The 23035-nt window shown below is 39.2% G+C and overlaps 9 protein-coding genes across 9 annotated transcripts; 5 read left to right on the top strand and 4 right to left on the bottom strand.

Moving 5' to 3' along the window:
- Positions 1-198: 198 nt before the first annotated feature.
- Positions 199-2690, top strand: I206_102342 (uncharacterized protein; the record flags this gene model as incomplete). Its single annotated transcript, XM_019154451.1, has 7 exons — positions 199-294; positions 382-417; positions 487-576; positions 639-811; positions 873-1714; positions 1802-2202; positions 2301-2690. The coding sequence occupies 7 exons, from the start codon at positions 199-201 to the stop codon at positions 2688-2690; spliced, it is 2028 nt and encodes a 675-aa protein (XP_019011854.1).
- A 32-nt stretch (positions 2691-2722) lies between these two features.
- I206_102341 (uncharacterized protein) lies at positions 2723-4261 on the bottom strand (the record flags this gene model as incomplete). Its single annotated transcript, XM_019154450.1, has 5 exons — positions 2723-3232; positions 3309-3359; positions 3430-3599; positions 3757-3975; positions 4117-4261. The coding sequence occupies 5 exons, from the start codon at positions 4259-4261 to the stop codon at positions 2723-2725; spliced, it is 1095 nt and encodes a 364-aa protein (XP_019011853.1).
- Positions 4262-4756: 495 nt separating this feature from the next.
- On the top strand, positions 4757-5491 carry I206_102340 (uncharacterized protein; the record flags this gene model as incomplete). Its single annotated transcript, XM_019154449.1, has 5 exons — positions 4757-4766; positions 4847-4981; positions 5076-5166; positions 5256-5374; positions 5442-5491. The coding sequence occupies 5 exons, from the start codon at positions 4757-4759 to the stop codon at positions 5489-5491; spliced, it is 405 nt and encodes a 134-aa protein (XP_019011852.1).
- Positions 5492-5704: 213 nt separating this feature from the next.
- On the bottom strand, positions 5705-6846 carry I206_102339 (uncharacterized protein; the record flags this gene model as incomplete). The annotated part of the gene is made up of 5 exons (XM_070202547.1): positions 5705-5827; positions 5896-6129; positions 6197-6279; positions 6350-6421; positions 6552-6846. 5 exons carry the CDS (start codon positions 6844-6846, stop codon positions 5705-5707), a joined length of 807 nt encoding a protein of 268 aa, XP_070058648.1.
- A 332-nt stretch (positions 6847-7178) lies between these two features.
- I206_102338 (uncharacterized protein) lies at positions 7179-9976 on the top strand (the record flags this gene model as incomplete). Its single annotated transcript, XM_019154447.1, has 12 exons — positions 7179-7207; positions 7327-7478; positions 7566-7673; positions 7730-7818; positions 7876-8298; positions 8362-8554; positions 8617-8669; positions 8722-8814; positions 8879-9062; positions 9124-9287; positions 9340-9728; positions 9850-9976. The coding sequence occupies 12 exons, from the start codon at positions 7179-7181 to the stop codon at positions 9974-9976; spliced, it is 2004 nt and encodes a 667-aa protein (XP_019011850.1).
- Positions 9977-10424: 448 nt separating this feature from the next.
- Positions 10425-10816, bottom strand: I206_102337 (uncharacterized protein; the record flags this gene model as incomplete). The annotated part of the gene is made up of 2 exons (XM_019154446.1): positions 10425-10675; positions 10759-10816. 2 exons carry the CDS (start codon positions 10814-10816, stop codon positions 10425-10427), a joined length of 309 nt encoding a protein of 102 aa, XP_019011849.1.
- Positions 10817-11628: 812 nt separating this feature from the next.
- I206_102336 (uncharacterized protein) lies at positions 11629-14636 on the top strand (the record flags this gene model as incomplete). The annotated part of the gene is made up of 15 exons (XM_070202546.1): positions 11629-11846; positions 11905-11919; positions 11978-12062; positions 12175-12348; positions 12422-12462; positions 12518-12637; positions 12695-12815; positions 12878-12977; positions 13038-13098; positions 13149-13493; positions 13551-13656; positions 13713-14150; positions 14215-14289; positions 14369-14519; positions 14602-14636. The coding sequence occupies 15 exons, from the start codon at positions 11629-11631 to the stop codon at positions 14634-14636; spliced, it is 2085 nt and encodes a 694-aa protein (XP_070058647.1).
- A 398-nt stretch (positions 14637-15034) lies between these two features.
- I206_102335 (cofilin) lies at positions 15035-16059 on the top strand (the record flags this gene model as incomplete). The annotated part of the gene is made up of 6 exons (XM_070202545.1): positions 15035-15037; positions 15109-15126; positions 15361-15599; positions 15778-15854; positions 15918-15971; positions 16034-16059. The coding sequence occupies 6 exons, from the start codon at positions 15035-15037 to the stop codon at positions 16057-16059; spliced, it is 417 nt and encodes a 138-aa protein (XP_070058646.1).
- Positions 16060-19439: 3380 nt separating this feature from the next.
- Positions 19440-20334, bottom strand: I206_102334 (uncharacterized protein; the record flags this gene model as incomplete). The annotated part of the gene is made up of 3 exons (XM_070202544.1): positions 19440-19459; positions 19532-20077; positions 20172-20334. 3 exons carry the CDS (start codon positions 20332-20334, stop codon positions 19440-19442), a joined length of 729 nt encoding a protein of 242 aa, XP_070058645.1.
- Positions 20335-23035: the final 2701 nt, after the last annotated feature.

The following is a 23035-nucleotide window of genomic DNA, read 5'->3' as shown; positions in this document are numbered from 1 at the left end:
ATTTTCAACTTTTTTGCCGCTTTGATTATTAACACGTGGTTAAATTAAGCATTCTGATAAACGGTTAAAATAATCACGCCTACAAAGTCCAGAAACTCGCACATTTATTTACCATGATAATATCATTTATTTATTTGTTACAACATGTTTTTTCTAGGTCAAAGGTCTGACATTTACTGGCAATGTTCACAATAGAAGATGTCAGGATATAGTGAAGAAGATTACAAAGATTTCAAGTCATTCTCGATGTCAGGAGAATCATTCAATGCCCCTTTAAAGAAAAGGCGAATAACCGTATGTCTTATCTTTTCATCTACCGGTTCCTCTTCCCGAATTGACCGGATACAGTTTGGCTGATGATGATTTTCATCATAAATACAGAGAGCTTGTGATAGATGTCATAGAGGAGGTACCAAGGTAAAGACCGCTGCTTAGAAGTATAAGCATACGATACAATGTGCTGAATTTTTATGATGGTATATCTAGTGTTCACCAGGACCTACGCCGAGTATTTGTGGACCATGTGCCTCTTTTGGTAGTGAATGTACATTCTTACGTCCTGTCAAACGTCGAGGGGTGAGTCAAAGAACATTCCATCACTACAATATCTCTGGGCTTACATTACAACGCTATAATAGCCCGCTGCCAGATCTCATAGTCACGATGAAAATCATCATTATCCGTCCTCTGGTGGAACATCTGCACCGGACTCTCCGTCAACAAGAGATGATCATTGGGTTTATCATGAAATAGCAAGTCACGAGCAAATAGAAGAATTGGTTGAAGCATATTATCGAATTATATACCCGATGTAAGTGGAACATCCTGTTAAAAGCAATTTGAAATGGAGGATACTGATGTCACTATTTCAGACAAGCATACTTTCATTGGCCAACATTCGTCTCAGCTATCAATAAGCGATTATATAGGAAATCGAGATCATTCTACTGTCTAACAATGGCTGTTTGTGCGCTGGCTGCAGCACGTTTACGTGATGGAGCACCCAAAGAATATCATTTAAAGCACGAACTTGTTCCTTCTGAAGCATATTTTCAAGCTATCTTTACTTCATTCCCTACCGATTTATCTAAGGCTCGAGACTTCGATTATAAACGGACAAAAGTACTATTATCAATGCTTTGTATACAATACGGTGATATCAGTAAAGCAATATTACATATTGGTGATTATTGTACACTTATTTCAATTGATGGTTTTTCATTAGAATCAAGGTGGCCTAAAGGATTAAACACAATCGAAATAGAAGAAAGAAGGAGATTATATTGGAATGCTTATCAAGCCGATATTTATTTAGCTACCACTTTTGGTGGAATGATAAGACATAGAGAAAGTCAAAGTACAGTTTTATACCCTGCAGAAGTACTTACAGATGATGAAATTACTCCAGATGGTATTTTACCTCATGCTATACCTGGAAGAGTATCATTTATAAGAGGTTGGAATTTCGTAACCAATTTATACAGGATAATAGAACATGCTCTTTGTCAAATGAGACAAAGAAATCAATCTTATGATGGAGAAAATCAAATTGCTATGCTATTCTCAACAAAGAAAGTTGGTGCAAAAAAATATGATCCTGGACCTGAAGAAATTTTACAAACTGTTGAAAATCTTTATAAAGATTTACCAGATTGTATGAGAGGTATGAAAGAAATGACTGGAAATACATTTGAAGATAGATATGGATTTCAAGGTAAGGTCTCAAAATCATATTTCATATAATTTCTTTTTTCCTTACTAGTGAGATATAATGTTGAGGTTAATTTATTGCATGATATAGCCGCCAATATTTTAATTACATTACAAATTGTTAAAATGGTAATTGCAGGTATGGCCGAATGGTCAGTTGAACAACGTTGTGCTATTGCAGGTGAACTTTTAGATTCATTATCAGCTTTACCGGCGGACTTTATTAGAGCATGTTCAGCACCAATGTTACATCATATGGCAGGTGTAGGACATTTACTTGCTTCAATTATTCAATCTCCAATATCACCATCAGCTTATCTAAAAGTTCGAACTATTTTACTTAGATTAGCGGATCTACTATCTTCATTAGAAAGTACAATCAAATCCGCTAGTGTAATTTGTATAGCTGCTAAATTACGTGATCACGTAGAGAGGATAGATGAATATATGATTAATGCGACAGAGGCAACCGGTTGGAATTTTGCTCTGAATGTGAGTTATTTTTTAAATCTACATTTGTACTATCAAATCGTTCGTCGTGCTTTTTCTCGTTGATACAACTCTGACATTGTATTTATCGTATAATACAGTCAAATACCGATTCAGATACGCTCCAAACTTCAGCTCATTCTGCATATCAAAGTTCTGAACCTCTTATATATAATCCTCGACCGTCGGAACATAATTCCTCTGCTCAACGTTCAACACAATCCAATGAACTTATCAATTTCCCTCAAATTCCAAATTATCCTCCACTTTTACCTAATTCCAACATAGATGAACTTATACAACCTTCCATGCAAGATGAATCAACTACTCAAACTCAATTGGATCAACAACTCAAATTACCTAATGACTTGTTTTCAGATTGGTCTTTCATGTTCAATGAATTTGGTTCTCAAGGAGACGCTTTCGATTTTTTATCAACAGGTATACCGACAAATGGTGATTGGCAAGTTCCAGGAGTTTCCAATGTATAATGAATGCAGATATCCATTAATATAGATCTAGATTATATACCTTCTGTTTTACTTCTCATTCCAATTTTAATCTTATTTGATCCTTGTATTGATCCTTGTCCTTGTGAATTAGATGGCATAGGACTCGCTGATCTACTACCACTTCCTACAGGACCTACTGAACCTGACTTTACTCTTTTTTGAGAATTTGAATTTCCAAAATCAATTGAACCAGGTCTTTTATTTGGGTTATAAGGTTTACCTTGTCCACTTTGATATTGATTTTGACCTTTTATTGGGAAAGGTTTTATACCTTGTGTTTGTCCTTGATTAATATTTGATGGGAAAGAAGTTTTTCTTGAAAATGTATTTTGATTAGGGAATTTTTGAGGAGGTAAAACAGGTAATAAAGGTGTTCCTGGTGTAGAATTTGATTGACCTGGAATTTGATATGGAAATGAAGGTGAAGGTAAACTTGGTGAAGGAATTACATGTGATCCTTGATTTTTTAATTCTGTATTACTTGATATAGGTCCTATTGATAATTTCGCTGCTCTCTTTTTCTGTATGCAATTGAATTAATTGAAATATTAGCAATTTCTTTGCGTATTCCAAAAACCAAAAAATAAGGTTATTCACCTTTCGTCTTTCTTCTGCTTCTCTTACACCAACTTTGATACCACCAGAATACTATTAAAGAGAATAATCAGCATGCAGACCTGGCGATGGTGAAAATAATATAGTAAATCCTAAAACTTACCCCATCCTCTTTGAGACCCACTTCCAATGTTGCCACTTGAAACGCTTCGGTAGGTAACATTTGAATTTGATCTGCAAACAGGTTTGGTGGTATTCCTGTAGGATTCATAAAATCTTGAGATATAGGTAATAATGATTGATTTTCAATTTTCGTGCCAGTTGGTGTTGGGTCTAAAAAGTGAATAAAACCAAAATAGCTTTAGCAAACGGAGCATAGCGTATAACATGATGATACATCCGTTACAGGACCCATCCTGGAATAAGATACAGACAAGCTACATAGCTTCGATTCTCAGAATGATATATGAGATAATTGGGGAATACTAACCTATACAATCCTCTATTAAATGCCAATAACCTTTTTCCATTTTTTTTCTTCTAAATTGTCTATTCGGACCATTTATATTCTTCTTATCGCCACCTTGGACATCTGCATTATCATCTGGATTTTGTTCCGCATAAGGGCGAACATATGTATTATAGAGCGTATCTAGATGTAGAAGGGATATTAAATCTTGAGAAGAATGAAGATGTCGTGGTGGGGGAACTAAAGATCAGAAGCACATTCATCAGTATTCAGCATAACATGAGTTAGAAGAAAACGTCAAATCATCGTGAAATGACACTTCGTCAACAAGAAGATTGAATGTGTATTGTATGAATATCTATATCATATAGGAATACTTACTATCCCATTGAGGTAAAATGAAATTGGAAGTTCTCTGCAGATCCGCATTATCCATGATTACATCTGACTCAACTTGGTTGCGAGATTGAGATTGAGCTTGGGCTCGGGGAGATTTACTACTTCCTCCATTTTGTACTAAATCCATATTCAAGCTTATAGGTGGGATAATCGAAGGTTTATTGTAGGTTTAATATAATCTTAACCTATCTTGAATGGTAAGGTGGGTTTCCGAACTTATATCAAGCTAGATCTGCCGAGAATGTTGGTTATATGAGGAGAGACGAATATCGTTCTTGTATTCCGATTGTATGATGGCTTCAGGATGTATTGCTCTTTTGCTTTATAAACTGTATTCATTCTATCGAATGAAAGAGAGAATCAATGTATCATTAACAGCTTCATTTTGGTTGTGATTCCTTGTTATACGGTGATCGCCGCTTGTAAGACGATGTTTATCTTTAAGATCTCGAACCACTCGCTGGTCTTTGGCTAATCAATAACCTCGTTGAATATATGAGAATACCGCTTTATAGGTCGATCACTGCTTTCAGTAGATTCGCACGTATTCATTCACTGGCCATTAAAAGGTGAATCTCATTGGTATTGCTAAAGTCATAAGATAATAAACCAAACATATACAATGACATCTCGTTAGTATCTATCACTCTTCTACCAAAAATATTCAATAATATTATAAACTAACCTCGCTTTCATTGTTCAAAATCAAAAGTACTCCCTTCAACTGAATCAGGTTACCTTCCATATTTCTTATTAATAACAACATGTGCTGGAACTTACAACGCAATTCAAAATCATTTTGTAATTTGGCAAAGTAAAGAAGTATATTCAAAAAAAGCAAATGAAAGTTAGTAAATGTTGTAGGAATTCTTGAATCCTGATCAATGAATCAATCAATTAATCATCTTTTTAAGCTAAATTTTAAATTTAAATTAAAATAGTGACATTTTTAGCTGGAAGATTATTTGCAGCTTGGACAACTTTAGCTTCTTTGATAAGAGGTACAGCAGCTTATAATATACATGATAAAGTGTAAGTACTTCAAATCCAAATAAAAAAATAAAAAGAATAAATCATAGGTGAAATAAATTTTAATCTTTTGATCGTTTTAAAAATCATAGTGCATATAATTTAGTTATAGGTACATATGCATTAGCAACTTGGCATTTTACTTCAGAATGGTTAATTTTCGGTTCTGTAAAACCTAATAGAGGTTCAATTGGAGCTATAATTGTTGGATGTAAGTGATTAATCCTTTTTTTGTATGTTCGTTGATTCCTTCGTACTGATTCTTCAAACAAATTTAGGGGTTGGCTTGGTCTGGACCTTGACTCAAAGAGATCATTATCTCTCTTGAGTTTCTGCGTTGGAGTCCAAAATCACGAAAAAATAATTAATGGAATACTGAACAGCAAATCTCATTAATGGAATAATGGAAACAAGTATATAGAGGTCAAATACATATATACATTGACTTCCGGATACATGTATGACTTATGACTTCACTTGATTGACTAAACATAGGTCGCAGTCTGTATTCCATCCATCTGACGCTAATCCGGATCATTATTTATAACTTAGCTTTCGATTGACTTTTCCCTACTCTATCGAAAAATTCTTGTTCTTCTTGTGGTGGAAGATTGAGCTTTCGATACGATTGTGAATAATCCAATACTTGATGATATGCTCCTCTCTGAGAAGTAGAAGTCAAGTTAACAGGTATCGATGTGTAACCCAGATTTCTAGTCAAACAGATCTCACCTTGATAGCTCCCCAAGCTCCAGCTGCAACTTTACCTCCGTCCCTTTTTCCTACTTCCACAGCTCTACTAATGACCTTGTCCGAATCAACGACTTCATCTACCAAGCCTATCTGCGATAATTCCTTTTGTGTCCACCTTCTAGCTAATAATGTATTTCGATGATGTTGAGGATTCGGTATTCGTTTGGAAAGGAGAGCATTAAAGGAATTTGGAAGTGGAGAACCGAATTGGAGCTGAAATGTCATTGATCAGAATCAGGCTAAAAGATATAGTGAAGAAACAGTATCTTTTAATCCTTACCTCGTTCATACATAAGAAACCTTTTCCAGAAGTGATTATTCTATAGTCACATGATAAAGCTAATATCATACCACCTGCAAAAGCTGAAGACAAGCGAAAATCGATTAATCAGCATGGGGGTCTCGAATCAATAGTATTGATCAGGCAACTTGCCATGTCCATTTATAGCTGCTATAGTCAATAAAGGGAAAGTCAACAATCTCCAAGTGAGAGGATCGAATATCTCTATGAACACATCGATGAGAATCAGCAACTGGGCGCAAAGTAAAAAGCGCATTATAGAAGAGTGTCGCCTATACAATGGAGATATACGAATCCTTACCACCAGACTATTCAAGTTCGATGATCAACTTACCTTCGAAGAAATTCTTAATTTTTAAACTCCTTTCCCAATCTAATCCATTACTGAAGAATTTCTCATTATCACTAGTAATGATCAAAGCTCCTGCCCCCTTTCCTTCATACTTTTCTCTTTCTTTTGGGTTGAATTTACCTCCTCCAACTTTTCTCCATTCCAATTCGACTTGATCTAAAGCTTGTGAGAATTCTGATAAAAGTTCAGGTGTGAGTCGATTATCAGGCGGAGATGTTAAGGTAATCTGCCATACATTAGAAGCTGGGTGCGATACTTTCAAATACTTGCTGGTCATCTCTCTTGTCCTTGGAGATACTTTTGCGCTCGTTGTCTCGTTATTGTTGTTGTCAATCTGAATGATTTAGCTATGCGAATTGAGGTTGATTGAATGATAAACTTGGGACATTAAGTGGGTTGTTGGTATTGACCGGTTGTTAACAAAGCAAGATAACCGGTACTTAATAGTGATAATATATAATGTATCTGCGTACCTCATTTTTGATCATAGCTCATCCCTCCACTTCCCAATCTATTTATTTCCTTCCTTCCTTCTTCTTCTCCTTCATCAATCACTCTGATTGCATTCGCCCTCCTGCTAATCTTTCAGTCACTTGTCATTCAGTCAGGATGGCGCAACAGTCTCAACCTCTTAAAGTGTAAGCCTAGACTTCATTCAATTCTCGTTCACCGTGAGAAAGTGGGAATCACTGACGCCCTTCAACCATTTCCCTCTCCCACGAATAATGTATATATTCACTATTCACCTTCTTCTTAGTCTGTCTATAGGTTCACCTTTATCCGAGCTATCTACTTTGGTGTCTAAAACTACAGCTATAAATGCTAAACATGGGCCATTCGATGCTTGCGTCATCGTGGGCGATTTGTTCAAAGAAGGAAGTGATGGGTCAGAAGTCAATGGGATAAGTCGTAAGTTGTCAAGTTGTCGACTGCTCACCGTCCTCCCCGACCAATCCAAAGCGAGAATGCTTATGACATATCTTGATTCGCGAATAGTCCCTGTACCAACTTACTTCACTGTCGGTAAATACGCCTTGCCTGAAAGTATCAAGGAGCAAATCATCAAAACTGGCGGAGAAGTAGCTAATAACCTCGTGTATCTCGGTAAGTCCGCTCATCTACACTTAAAGTATCAGAATCCTGACAGTAACTGCTTGAAGGCAAGTCATCCGTCCTCACTACCGCTCAGGGCTTGAAGATAGCTTGCGTGGGAGGCAGCTTCACCGAGGAAGGCTACGACACTATTGGTGTAAGTCCGCAGCCGGAAATTTTACGTCTATGCTAATAAGCAGGACATGGATTATAGGATCAATTCTCACCCGTCATATCGAAAGACTCCATCTCCACAATCTTGAACAACCCCTTGCTCTCGCCAGCAACAGCTAATGTGGCAGACTCTCTTGCATCAGCCAAACAGGAACTTGAGGCTCTTCCTCCTGCCTTCCAGGGCGTGGATTTACTGCTCTTCTCAACACCACCACCTCACTTATCCACATTGTCACCTTCATACGCCACTTCAGGTGTCGCTTTGGCCACTTCAGCTCCACCACTCGAGGAGGTTGTCCGGAGAGCGAAACCTCGTTATCTTCTTTGGGGTGATGGCGATGGGTTCTGGGAAAGAGAGCCTTGGGGTTGGGCAGGTGTAAATGGCAAGGAAGAAAGATGGACTAGAGCCGTGAAACTGGGTGCTTTGGGCGGGGACGTACCTGCCGGAGCAAAGAAAGCTAGAGTAGGCTTACTTGACGTGTTTCTCCAGTCGTTATCGTAAGCTGATTGTGCGGTTACCGTTTAGTGGTTCTACGCCTTCACCCTTCCACCTCAAACGGCCGCTTCACCCTTGCCTGCCAGACCAGCGAACGCCACGCCAAACCCATTTGGTATGCCAGGTTTACCCGGCGGAACATCGGCTATAAGTAAAAAACGAGGCCCGTTGGAAGATCAGAACCATATCTTTGGAGGTCAGCAACCCAAGAAGGGTAGAACAGGTAAGCTCAAACTCGTGCCTTCGCCAGCGACGACAAGCTAATATAATCCTTCGTCTTCTTAGAGGGTGGGCCACCCCCCGAAAGCTATGTCTGCAAAATCTGCGCTCAACCTGGTGTGAGTGAATCTCAAATCATCCGAGAACTGTAGCTGACATTTCAACTAACAGCACTGGATACAAGAATGTCCCCAAAAGACCAGCAGAGACGTGAAAGACCACTCAAAACCACCATCCGGATATCTTTGCAAGATCTGCCAATCTGTGAGCTACAAACTGCCAGAAGGCTTCAATGGACAGGACAGCTTACGTGGATTGGGTTTTGTAGCCTGAGCACTTCATCAAGGATTGTCCGCAAAAAGATGAGAAACCCAGAGGACCTAAACCTCCTCCGCAAGGTTATGTCTGCCGAGCATGTGGTATACCCGATGCACACTACATCAAAGATTGTCCCGTAGTCATGGAAAGAGAGGAGGCGAAGAGCAAGAGGAAGGAGTTGGGTCCAGCTGAATGTGAGTCCTCTCAATGTTGAATGATCCGGCAGAAGCTTATACATAAAGTGCGACTCAATAGGCTGGTTCTGTTTGAGTAATCCCAAAGTCACAAAGCACCTGATCGTTGCCATCGGTTCAGAAACATATGTGACGTTGCCCAAGGGACAGCTCATCCCGACTTTGCCTAAACATATCAAACAAGGCGGCCAGAAGCCATTAGTACCAGGCGGCGGACATGTTCTGGTGAGCATTCTATGTAGCCGAGAGCATTGGTCAAGCTGACAGGAGATTTCAGATTATTCCTATCGCTCATCACCCCACTCTACTGTCGATCCCAGCGGAAGACGCCATGTCGATAATATCGGAATTGGAAACTTTCAAATCCTCCTTGCGAGCATGTTACGACTCGTATGGGGCTGTGCCAGTCACTTTCGAAGTTGGAAGACTTAGTGGAAGAGGTGGTCATGCGCATATCCAAATTTTACCCATCCCTAAAGAATTGGCTGACAACGTAGAAGATAGCTTCAGAAAAGCGGGTGAGGCACAAGGAATAGATTGGGAAATCGAGCCCGAACGATCTTTGGCTAAAATTGGACCAGCGGGTAACTATTTCAAAGTTGAATTACCTGACGGAAGGAAGCTGGTTCACTTACTCAAAGGGAACTTCGATTTACAATTCGGAAGGTGAGTAATTGTCCTTGAATCGTTGGGTCTTAGCGCTTTGTGCGATCTCTGACGAAGCAATGTGTAAGGAGTTTGCATGTCCGGGTGTTCAGCTGATATACTTCATTATTTGCCTTTGCAGAATGGTCATTGGGAGTTTATTAGGATATCATCATCGAATAGATTGGAAAGAGTGTTCCCAATCTGAAGCCGAGGATAAAGAGGATGCTCAGAAATTCAAGAAAGCTTTCGCTCCTTTCCATTCCTAGACATCGACTCGATGGGTAGTGAGCGTGATTCTGTGGTCGCGGATGTGTTAAGGGAGAATATCACAGCATAGAAAGGCGATTGAGATGTTGTTGTAGTCGGCTAAGAGTAAAACTGTTGTTGTTGAAGTGGATTTATGTAGTAGTGGGGATGATCAGTGTCGTATCGATATTCATAACATTCTGCATTATGCATTACATATCAGTCTGCCTTTGTTATCTGTGCTCATCACCCATCAATGGGTTTGCAGAATGTATTCAACTTCACACGTTATGCATAATTTCATTCAAATCATTCAACTGCTATTTCTTAGACTCGTAATTCCCTTTTGATTTGTTTTGTGCTAACCTTCGGGTGTTTGTAGACGAAGAGTGGATCTGAAATGTAATAAAAGAATGAATGATCAATCAGACATCACATATTCATTTACAACAAAGAGTTCAGCTTACTTTAATTGAAACCAGCTAGTTTAGCAGCTTCAGCACCAGATTTAAAACCATGTTCCCATTCCCAATCATCTTCATTACCATGACCTGTTTCTTGAGCTCTTTGTTTTGCCCATGAAGTTAAATCATCTGGAATATCATTACCTGATGATAAAGCATTAACTGCATCTGCCCAGCCAGATTCAAATCCTGGGAAATATTTTCCAGTTGGTTGATATCCATTTCCATTTTCAGCCCAGTAAGCTTTATGATTGGCTAGAAAGGAAATATATTTTATTAGATTTATAGAAAGAGATATTTCAAATAGAATAGAAAGATGAATTTATAGTAAAACTCACTCTCAGCTTCATCTCTGAGTTTTGCCATAGTATCATGATCAGGAGCGTTAAAACCCATTTTATAAATATGTTATTTTATCTTAATTCTTTAGTAAAATTGAATTGAAATGAGATGATGGAAAAAAAAAAAAAAAGAGAAAGCAGAGAATGTGAATTGATAAAAGGGGTTTATATATCTTTGAGGAAACAAGTATACTCCACGTATTGCATAGCAAATACTTTAATGATGAAGCCAAGACTCCTTTGCTTACACCGCATTGATCATCCCTTTGATTTCGTCACATTCATCAGATAAATGACCTTTTCAACAAGGTATTAAAGGAAAAGGAAAAGGTACTAAAAAAGTTGATTCGTCATTATTTTATCCTAAAAAGAAATGACGTAAAAAAGTATAATTTGGATTGGATTGGATTGGATTGGATTGGATTGATCGTCGCTTTGATCGCTTGGTGGCGTTTTCGTTTCTCATTATCTTTCTATGTGTATCATCATTCAGATATACTTTGTTCAGGCTAATTGTATGCTATATTTGTTAAGTAGGCAAATCATACATGATCCGAGATGAGAAGTCTGCTCGAGATACGTTTATGAATTTGATCATGGCAATTAATGAGATCTAGAAGAAGTAAAATGACATATAAGATGATATATTAACCGGTGTATTTGGTTCCGTTTGATTATTAACACGCGAAATACACAAATCACACGCGGGAGTCCGAAGTTAGTTTCAACTTGACCAGATAGTAATTTCTGTTTACTTGTACTTGTACATACAAAGATCTCTTTTACACCTTCTTCTCTCTATATTTCTGGGCCTCGACTAGCTATAAGAACGTATGGTCATCGCTATTCGATCACTTTACTATAAAGATGCTCTCGCCAATAAATATGGAAAGGCGAAATTCACAACATGTTTCAACAACTTCTTCAACAGATAGAATGGGACACGGACGTACAAAATCTTTGGGAGCTATAAATTTCAGTAATAATGGATTACAATCACCTTATGGTGGACCTGGAAGTCCCAAACCTATAGGTAGTCCTATAACGGGAGGATCAGAATATGAATGGGCAGATATACAAGCTAGGTGAGTTAGCTGATAATAATATTTTTCTATGCTGCATTGAGCTGATCTTTTATTTCAGAACATTCTGTAAATGGTTGGTCCGATCTGTCGTCACCGACCCCCGGGAGATAAGCTGATGAAAAATTGGTCAGGCTGAATAAACAACTTGAAAGTCAAGGATTAGATCCTATGATTGATTTAGTTAGGGATTTCTCAAATGGTGTAAAGCTCATTCAGGTGAGTCCAAATAATCCGGATCAATTGAGCTTTGAGCTGATAACTTGCCACAGCTCCTGGTAAGCTGAAATTTGCTTGTTTGATCAGCGAGCGAATGCTAATCCTTCTGCAGGAAATCATGTCTGAAGAATCCTTGGGTCGATATGTCAAGAAACCCACAATGCGGGTTCAGAAATGCGAAAATGCTGCGAAAGCTTTGAACTTCATAAGAGGAAAGAACATCAAACTGACCAATATCGGTCCGGAAGATATAGTAGATGGAAATATGAAATTGATCCTGGGTATGGTGAGTCTGTTTGACCATTACTCACATCGTTTGATCGGAATCAGACCTGACTTGATTTTGTAAATCTGTGAAGATATGGACTTTGATTTTGAGGTTTACCATAGCTAGTATCACGTAAGCTTGCTCCTACCTTACTTTCTTGGAAGTCACAGCTCACTAGACGATTTAGTGAAGAAGGATTATCGGCGAAGGATGGTTTACTCTTATGGTGTCAACGGAAAACAACCCCTTATAATCCTGAAGTTGATATACAGAATTTCAAATCTAGCTTTGCGGATGGTTTAGCCTTGTAAGTTGCACCATGTCCTCTCTCAAATAGGCCTGAGCACTTACAAAAACTTCCCAGATGCGCATTGATTCATCGACATCGGCCTGAACTGCTTGACTATCACTCTCTCGATAAGAGCGATAGAAGGAGAAACACAGAATTAGCATTTAGGGTGGCGGAGGAGAGACTAGGCATTCCGGTGAGCTTTAGCATCGTGTCATTACCCGTCGTAGGTCATGGCTGACTGATCCACCCGAATAGCGTCTGCTGGAAGTAAAAGATCTGTGCGACGTGGAAGTACCGGATGAGCGATCAGTCATGACCTATGTAGCAGAATTCTTCCACAAATTCTCGAGCGAAGGTGAGCCGCTCCTTTCGCTTTTTGCTTGAAGGATCGCATCGAAACTGATAAATATATTAGACAAAGCGGAGACTGGAGCTAGACGTGTGGAGAAGTTCGCAGAATTAATGCAAGGCTTATGGTAAGTTGGCATGGGGGAGAGTAACCGGTATTGGCTGACACTGCTTACAGGACAAATAAGAACGACTTCGAGCGACGCATGGCCGCTCTATTGACTTCATTAGATTCAACATTGCATTCATGGTCACTTACGCCTCAATCTACCACCTATCCCGAAGCCATATCGCATCTGAATAGGTTCAACGAGTACAAGAAGACTACCAAGCGTGGTTATGTGAAAGAACGACAGGAGCTTGCGGGTTTGTACAGTAATATTCAGACCAAGCTCAAGACTTACTCTCTGCAATCATGGGAACCGGCCTCAGGACTGCGCTTAGAAGACTTGGAAAAGAAATGGCAGGGATTTTTGGTTGTTGAGACTGGTCGAAGTCGAGCAATCAACGCTTCGATACGAGAGTGAGTTGTTAGATCAGAGTAAATGGGTTGCAATGCTCACCAGGAGCTTTCACTTAGTATCAAGGATTCCTTGAGAAAGAGCTATGCTAGAGCTGCTGAAGAGTTCGTTCTGCGCCTCCAGGAGATCGAGCAGGCTATAGGAGCTCTGCAAGGTTCTTTATCAGTGAGCCAATAGATACATAATCAACGCCAATACTCAAGCTGACTTAGCTTTAACAGGACCAAAAGCAGACACTTATCAAACTGTCAAGCACCATTCCCTCTTTGCGGAGTATTTTTACAACCACAATACTGGACCTGAATAATAGCTGTCTGGAAGCTAAAGTCGAAGAGAACGATTATACAGTATTGACTTATGATGATTTGGAGTACGAATTGGAATTAGCTGAAAGTGGGGTGAAGAAGAAATTGGCATTTGTGGATAATCAAATGGTCTCAGCTCAACATACGAATATCACTCCAGCAAAACTAGAAGAGTTTGAGGCTACTTTCAAACATTTCGCTTACGAAGAGACGAATACACTCGGAGTATGGGAAATGCATTCGGCTTTAGCGTCTCTGGGGATTGTATATGCGGAAGAGGAGATAGGTATGATATTTACGGAGCTAGAAGCTAAGTTTGGAGCCGTGACTTTCGAGGCTTGGCTGGATTTGCTGGTAAGCTTCATCAGCTAATGTGTTATCGAGATAGAGCAGGCGGCTAAGCCATGCTGTTTTATAGGTCGATCTAACGAAGGATGATGCTTCTTCGCCCGAGCAATTGAGGGAGGCATTTAGGGGTATGGCCGGAGATAAGGTAACGATCTTTATTCATAGCACATTTCGTGTCCCCTAGGACAGAGTCCTCATCGCTGACGGTTGATTCGCTATTTCAGCCATACGTCACCGATTTAGATTTCCAGTATGCGCAGTTGCCGAAAGAGACTATTCGATTTTTGTTTGAAGCAATGCCTCAGGAAGCGGAACCTCAACCTTTGGAAGAAGGTCAAGACAAACCTGTGGCTGAATACCAGAAGGCATTTGATTGTGAGTGCATACCATATCTACCTTCAGGTTGTGGATGATCAGATACTGTATGCGATGTCTTACCGACTTTGCCTGTGTACAGATCACGCTTTCCTGGAAAATTCATTCACCTTTTAGACACCTTCTGTGTCGAGTATACTGTTTTGATTATACGCGCAATTATGATATATAATGAATAACGAGTTATCTATTTGATAGTGATTTGTATATTTAGTTGAATGAGTTGTTTTTATACCATGCATGATATACAATAGTAGCAAGTGCCACAATGAGATTATTCCGATTATGTATGATGTTGAGGTTCAGGGTAAATGATCGCGCCACGCTGTTATGATGATTCTGGGTACTATTACTCACTGTTTACAAGTATACACTTGTATGCCCCATCGTCACCGCTTTGACGCTCATTAACGTTAACATCCTTATCATCATTCCGTGTTCCTCTTGTCCTCATAGTGATACGCAATTCTCCACTTAGACTTAAATAGAAGTAGTATCAATTAGACCAATCCAAAATGGTATGTTACCTTGTTACTGCTCTGCTTCGCTGAAATAAGGCTTAAAGTTCTAATCTATACTTTATACGTAGTCTTCCGGTGTTCAACCTGTACGTGGATTCTCCATTTATCATCGCGGATATGCAGAACGATATCATCTCGTTTTCGATGTATCATTACATTATCTTGGTGGTTTTTCTTTTGAGCTACGCCAACGCATCTCATCGCATCTCTATCTTCAATTCAATTCAAACCAAAACAATCATTTGTTTTCAACTTTTTTCCACATTGAAAACCCAATTATACTAATGCTAATCAAAGTTTTTTTCGTATACTTGATATAGACTCAAGAATGTCTTGAAAAATTTCAAGAATTAAAAACAGGTAAAAAATTATCATATGTAATTTATGGACTTACAGAAGATAAAAAATCAATTACTGTACTTAAATCATCTGAAGAAAAAGATTTTGACGCATTTGTAAATGAATTACCTGAAAAAGAATGTAGATGGGCTGTATATGATTTTGAATTTACTTTACCTGGAGGTGAAGGTATTAGAAATAAATTGGTTTTCGTTGTTTGGTGAGTTAGGTCTTACGGTTTTCCCTTTTTCTTTTGTTTTTGGTAAAAAAAAGGTATTTCAACTCTTGTTAGGAATGGATAGATTTAACAGACAGGACGGAGAAAGGCGGTATTGAATCAGACAAACTAGATGGAATACCGTCAAATCACTTTACTAACGTTTTGTTCACTGGTTCAGGTCCCCAGATGATGCTAACGTAAAAAACAAGATGATGTTTGCCTCTTCCAAAGATGCTCTTAGACGACGACTTGAAGGTAAGATATATCCTTTACCTATCTATGATAATCACAGCTCCATATTGATGTCGTTCATATCAGGTATTCACATTGAAATTCAAGCTACCGACTTCTCGGAAATCACCAAAGATGCCAGTGAGTTTACAGATCATCCCCATTAAACAGAAAATAAATTGCTAAATCGATCCTCGTTTTAGTTTTGGAAAAGGCCCTCAGAAGATAAGCTTGAACACTTGTGTGTGTGTTGATTTAGAATAACGTATACCTCTGTTTCGTATGTCCCATTCTGTTCCTATCATGATTTGACCATAAGATGATGGATCCCTGTTAACACCAAATGATCTCGGTAGATACATTCCTTCTTTCTGTTAGAATCACTATGATCTGAAAATGCACATGGCTTCCATCGATGAGAATGGTCTATTTTCCATCCTCACAGCCATCCCAGGCAGAGCGAGCAATGACGTATACGACCTTGGTTGACTGTTTAGTCTAACTTTTCAAGGGCGAACCTCTGATCACTCGAGCGATACCGTCGCTGACTCCAGGAATCCAAATCATTTTCGGCGACTGATCACGCTTCACAGTGTACGCTCACATTGTCTTGCACATTATCGTCACTCAAATACATTGATGAACGGTCTTGACTGACGGAGATACTGATAGACTGATACATGCCATTGGCGTTACGGAATATTTACTTTATTTTTCCCTATGCTATTGATTTGCGGACTTGTAGACAATCGAAATATAAATACAATGTGGAAAAAAAGCCCTAACGAAAACCAAACCTTAGAAATAACGAGAGTCTCGAGGCAAAAGAAGAGAATACAATCCTTTCAGACCATAAGTATCAGACGAAACAGATAATTTCAATATTTTACCCGGACTTTGCGAGTTTCCCTTCCTTTTTCAATTGGTAAAATGCATGTAGTCATTGTTATGTTCAGGAAGTTTGACAATAAACGTGATATCACTGGAATTGATCTTGCAGATTCACCAGGCTGGAGCGCCGGCTATGCAAAATGAAAAATTAACACATTATTCAATTACTTGGAGTACCAGCATCTTACCTGGTCGACCGAAATTTTCCGCCTTTACCGAATCACTCTCAGCAGCCCTAGCAGGATGATTCGCATTGAATTCAGCTGCTTCAGGAATAGGTACAGGAGCTGCAGTGCAGTTTAAGGAAAAAGCAAGGAGAGTAAAAGCAATTGTGATTATCGAAAATTGCATTTTACCGAATTGGAATCAAGTCAAAATAATCTTGTTGAATATATTCTATAAATTTAGTTGTTATTTCAGGTTGAAGAAATATTCATGCTGGCTTCGAATTTATAAGAAGATTATATACCTTTTTGTTTCCAAACCCCATGAATCACTTCTCTCAGATTCCTCTCTATAATCTTTTTTTACCTAGTACATATCTTCCTTTTCACCTATCTTTCTCGACGACGTCATTAACGATCTTCGACAGGTTCGATCTTTGAAGATAAAATCGATCTACAGTCAAGTAAAGGAATTTGGAATTGAGAAAGAGAAATCTAGATTTGAGTGCGTAGATCTTTAAACCAAGGAACTGGGTAACTAAGCTAAATACAAAAAACAAAAAAAAACGTTACAACTTTGATAATCTTATTGATAACTCAATTTAGCTCTTTTTAAAAATACGATAAACTTTTTGAAACTTTTGAAAATAAAAAGCCTATCATGATTTTTTGAATACTTTTCAATTAAGGTCCGGATCATTGAAGATCATGTACGTTTTATTGAATCCGATCCGATATTAAGAAAGGGAAATTGAAAAAAAAAAGGTAAGATTTATTTCAAGAAGAAAATTTAATGAAGGCACTTGAAACATTTTCTTTTTTTGATTACCAAAAGGTACGAATATGCCGTTCCGTTCCGTTTTCATTTAAAATGAAAAATTGAAAGAATGTCTTTTTATTATCATTCAAATAATTAATATGAATAATTTCAACAAATTTCACAAACATCTTAATTGCGGCAAAGGCAGTGCCGACCGGCCGGATATCAGGAATGTTTGTCATAAAATCCATAAAATTGAGGTATTTATCGCAATTACCTATACCTTCTGCTTGCAATTGATTTTTTTGTTCATTTATATTTTGATGACAAATCAAGCCGAACTTTTCCACTGACGTTTGACATCTTCATTAATTTCCCCTGTGGCATCAGCTAATTCTAGACTTGAAAGCAGATTTTTATACCTTATTCAATGAAGATCTGGACGCAGATCATAGTCAAGTGAACTGACCGGTGAAAACTCAAGGACAAACAAATCATGAGCACCTCACACCTCGCACTAATGATAATCATGAATTGAGCTTGATTTTAAACCTATGTTGATGGTACGCGAAAAGGACCGTGACGAACGCTCTGAGTTCAAATTGACACAGAAAGGATAGCCCCACGATTATATCCTGCTGCGATTGAAAGTCTAGAATCAAGAATTACAGCCTGCCATTTGTATGATGTTACACGTTGTCCCGCATGCTGCTTTCACTGTCCCTACTTCACCTGTTCGCTGATTTCCAGTGTAAAATTCTGTCAAGTCTGCCTTTTGCGAAAAGCGTTCTTTTCTTTCAAAGAAAAAGACCCAGCTTTGCTGAGAATCGTTTTCAGGCCATCACTATCGAAGCAAGTCATGAGCATAACAGATTATAACCGATGATCATCACCCCTTACGTCAGTCTTACTTGCCGTGGAAAAGAGAAGTCATAGTGTAGTCAAAACCTCTCTTTAACCTGTTATTACTTGTTAGGCCTGGCATATCCGACAACAATGCGGCCCAACGTTGTCTATATGTTCACCATTTGCCCATGTACATTCATATAAAACCTGAAACCATCTTTTAACCTCATCAAGATTTTGTTTGGTGTGGAAAGTTCATATCACTCGGCCCGTACGACGCGTTATTAGTGAACATACTGTCATGAATGACATATCTCGAGTTTGTTAGTTCGCATAATCAGTATATAAGCAGATTCAATCCGGATTCGAAGCGGATTGAACATTCTACCTTTTGGTTAATCATTCAACTGCTTATGGAGGATTGATGACACATACCTCCTTTGCATTGCATCTACTTTTGCATTTGGTGTCCTTTGCGAACTACACACGAGTCAAAGTAGTGTTATCACTTGATCGGTCAACAGAAATGAAGATGACAACGGCTCAGACGCCTCGTACATCTAAAAAATGTGGATATAACGAACTCTCAAACACAAAATGCGATGCACGTGATTATGTGTATTACAGCAGCACAAATATTCGTGTTGGATTAGGTTTGCATGATTATTTCCGTCAGTATCCGTATCCGATATGTATGATATGAAGATTATGTCCTAACTATCCATCTATGATATGTAAGGTAACAAAAGCAGAAAGCGATAAAAAAACAAGATAGGTAAAGTACTAGATCAAACAAAATATGGTTAAACTAATTAATGATAGATATATTAAAGATAACTAAATGTCCCTTCTATGTATCCGTGAAAGGGAAATCTTTAAAGATGAGTCGAGATAATGTATGAACAGGCAAAATCAAAAGAAGAGGATCAACCTTCAACTTTTATCAAATTACCAAGCTGGTGCGCCACCTGAATAAGAAAGCAAAAGGTTAGCATCTTATCATCGAACATTGTCGAGGCGAAGAGTTAAAAAAAGCTCACCTGGTCGGCCGAAGTTTTGGGTAGAAACATCCTTTTTCCATGCTGGGGCACCTCCTGGTTGACCAAAGTTTTGACCAGTAACATCTGGCTCAGCATCTCTCTTCCATGCTGGAGCACCTCCTGGTCTACCAAAGTTTTGACCGGTGACATCTGGCTCTGCGTCTTTCTTCCATGCTGGAGCACCTCCTGGTCTACCAAAGTTTTGACCGGTAACATCCTTCTTCCATGCAGGGGCACCTCCTGGTCTACCGAAGTTTTGACCGGTGACATCTGGCTCTGCGTCTCTCTTCCAAGCTGGGGGACCTCCTGGTTGACCGAAGTTTTGACCGGTAACATCCTTCTTCCAGGCAGGGGCACCTCCTGGTCTACCGAAGTTTTGACCGGTGACATCTGGCTCTGCGTCTCTCTTCCACGCTGGGGGACCTCCTGGTTGACCGAAGTTTTGAGTTGAGACATCCTTCTTCCAAGCTGGCGCACCACCTGGTTGACCGAAATTTTGGGCAGTCACATCTGGCTCTGCGTCTCTCTTCCAAGCGGGAGGACCACCTAAAAGTTGATACAACTCATATCAGCTTGGGCGCTGCCGAACCTACATATTCAAGCCAATCCATACTCAATGCTGAATGAAAAACAAACGTACCTGGTTGACCGAAGTTTTGGGCAGTGACATCCTTCTTCCAAGCTGGAGCACCTCCTGGTTGTCCGAAGTTTTCAGCAACAACAGCTGGTTCGGCCTCTGGTACAGGAGCAGCAACGGCTACGGAGGCAATGGCGGCAACAAGAGCAACGGAGAAAAACTTCATCTCGATTAGATTTATTGGGTTATGAGTGTAGATAAGGGTAGCTTATTGATCGATGGATCGGGGAATTGGAGATTTTATATGACAATATGGATTGCTAAGATTTGCGTATGAACAGGGGAATTGATCGGCAGAAGGGAGAACAATTATTAATGTCTTTATATATCTTACGTGTGTCGATGATCAATTGAGGAAAATTGATGAGCAAGAATGAGATGATCAACGACGTTGTTGTTACTAGTCCAACACCGTACAACCCTCTCAAATTGACGAGGTAAATACCAGGTACCAGTCTAGGCGCTTTTTGCGTTTTACTCGACGGAATAATTCCTTAAGTGTGACTTATCGAAGGAGTATGGCTGACTCAGGGGAGATATGTACAGTAATTTACGTGAAATACAATGTGATAGGAATGAAAGCTAAAATATTAACAATAATTAAACAAGTAAAGACATGGAAGAGTAATGGAGCCGGAATGTGACAGCTAACTCTATTTTCGAGCTGACTTTGGCTCTTTCTCTGATATACCGGTCTAACGCGATTCGATGGGAAAAACAAGGGTGGTGTCGGGTTTTTCTAAAGCTCAACTTGATTGTGCAGCAAGGCACATGCGCGTACCTTATCGACTCATCCGTGATTAAGGACAGGAATCGTTATATTAAGGTCATGGCGAAAGGGGCGTCAACAAACCAGACAGATGTATAACCGCGGGCTTTAATCAATAAGATTTGAATACACCCATGCAACTTGAATATTTTCATCCAACGTTCGAAGCCCCCTGATGATACAAAAAGGAATGCCAAGAAAGGGAGAAACAGAGAAGTTTGGATTTTCTGAGTCATGTTCTTCTGATACAAATATTTTCCCATTTGGGTATAGACCTCGGAGGAATTTCTCTAATATACCCTGACAAAACGGGATGAAGAGGAGCGAAGGCGTTTCTTCTCCCAGGTAAGTCGATCATCATGAGTAATAGGATTTCTATATCACCGTATATCAGAAAAAATTTCTTAGATGGTCACTTTCATTTCTAAACGATGTCTAAAATGGACAAAATTTTGTAGCTATCTTATATGGACAAAATTGAAAATACATGGAAAATACAGGTTGAAAAATACAGGATAAATCTGAAAAAGACATGAAATACAGAATATATATATACATGAAATAAACGGTAAATACAGCTTAAAAGAAGTCTAGTTCAAGGTCATTATCGTTATATATAGGTCTCAATTGCTTACATTTTTTGCTTCCTTCGCGATGTCCATCCTCTTTACACTGCTTACACCTGTATATTCTCTTTTTCTTAGTCTCTAGCTCACTTTCAGAATCAAATTCACCTTCTAACAATGACCTTTTAAGCTGTTGAGAGGCTTGAGAGGGAGCTTGACCTTTTACCATTCTCTTTGTCTTTTTTCTGCCATAAGCAGCTCGAATTGGTGGAGGACGTATCAATGGATTGGGTTCAAGGTTGTCGGTGGTGACAATAGGTAGAGATTGAGGATAGGTGAGCTTCCAACCCTCTCTAGTCAGAGATTTATGGATAAAACTATCATCTCGTCAGCCCAATTTCGCTGTTAATTCAATTGATACTCACTTTGTAGGCTTGATATTGTTATAGCCAGCCTTTTGAAGGGCTCTCATGGTAGCCATAGCATGTCTGCAGGGCATTAGCCATTGCTGAGGGAAGTTACAGCTACATATAACAACGTTGGAGTTATGATTTATTGAAAGAATTCGTTGTTGACCAGTCAGGAAGTCGCCGTTCTGCCTTATAGCTCGAGCTTCAATGATATCTAGCTCGTTGCCGGTAGTGTTAAGGACTATGGTGTAATGAGGACATTGAGCTCTCTGTTCCATGTATTTAATCTTGAATTTATCCATCATTTTACTAGTATTGAGATCTCCTGTAGCTTCAAGGTGCCGAAGGGAGAAGCTGTCTGACATCTTACACCATAGACTGTCAAAGAGACGAACAATATTGTAATGTCGAGCTTGAATCATCCACCTGTTGGACTGTTCGGCAGCATTGGAGGTCGTTTTACCAAATCGAGCACCGGGGAAAGCGTAATTGGCCCATAGATGGTGTTGAATATTGTTTATATACTCACCAGCTTGGTTATGATCAGTATATAGAGCTTTTAAGAGTGTATTGAATTGCTCTTGAGTCTCAGCATATACTAGGGAGGTAAACCGTTCGCTGATAAGAGTACCATAGCGTTGTTTAACATTGGCTTTGATGTGTTGAGCACAATAACCATGGTGAACGTTGGGTAGTACTGCATGAGCGGCATTGATAAGACCCTGGGGAGGAGAGGGGGAAGGAATTTAGTCAGCATCATATATTTTAATAGCAATATTGGAAATAAACTCACCTTTTCACGGTCAGACATCATTGTAGCTCCAGCAATATACACCTCTAAGAAAGCTTCTTTAAAGTTCTTCAGGAAGTATGTCCAGCTCACGGCTGATTCTCGCAGACAATATCCCCAAGCTAAGATGACAATATGATCTTGAGCATCGTACGCACAAGCTAAGAGAAGTACATAGTCATGAGGTGCTTTTGAGAAGGCTCCATCCACGGAGAACAATGGTCGGAGGTGTTTGAAAGCTCTGATAGTAGCAGAAGGGGCTACAAAGGCCATATTTCGTTGGATATCATACCTTACATGGGCTTGAGGATCGCTGGCTTGCAGTCTGTCAA

The sequence above is a fragment of the Kwoniella pini genome, chromosome 3, assembly GCF_000512605.2.
Source record: "Kwoniella pini CBS 10737 chromosome 3, complete sequence".
Classification (NCBI taxonomy): Eukaryota; Fungi; Basidiomycota; class Tremellomycetes; order Tremellales; family Cryptococcaceae; genus Kwoniella; species Kwoniella pini.
The sequence above is the reverse complement of the archived record's forward strand: the minus strand, read 5'-3'. Positions and strand labels throughout refer to the sequence as shown.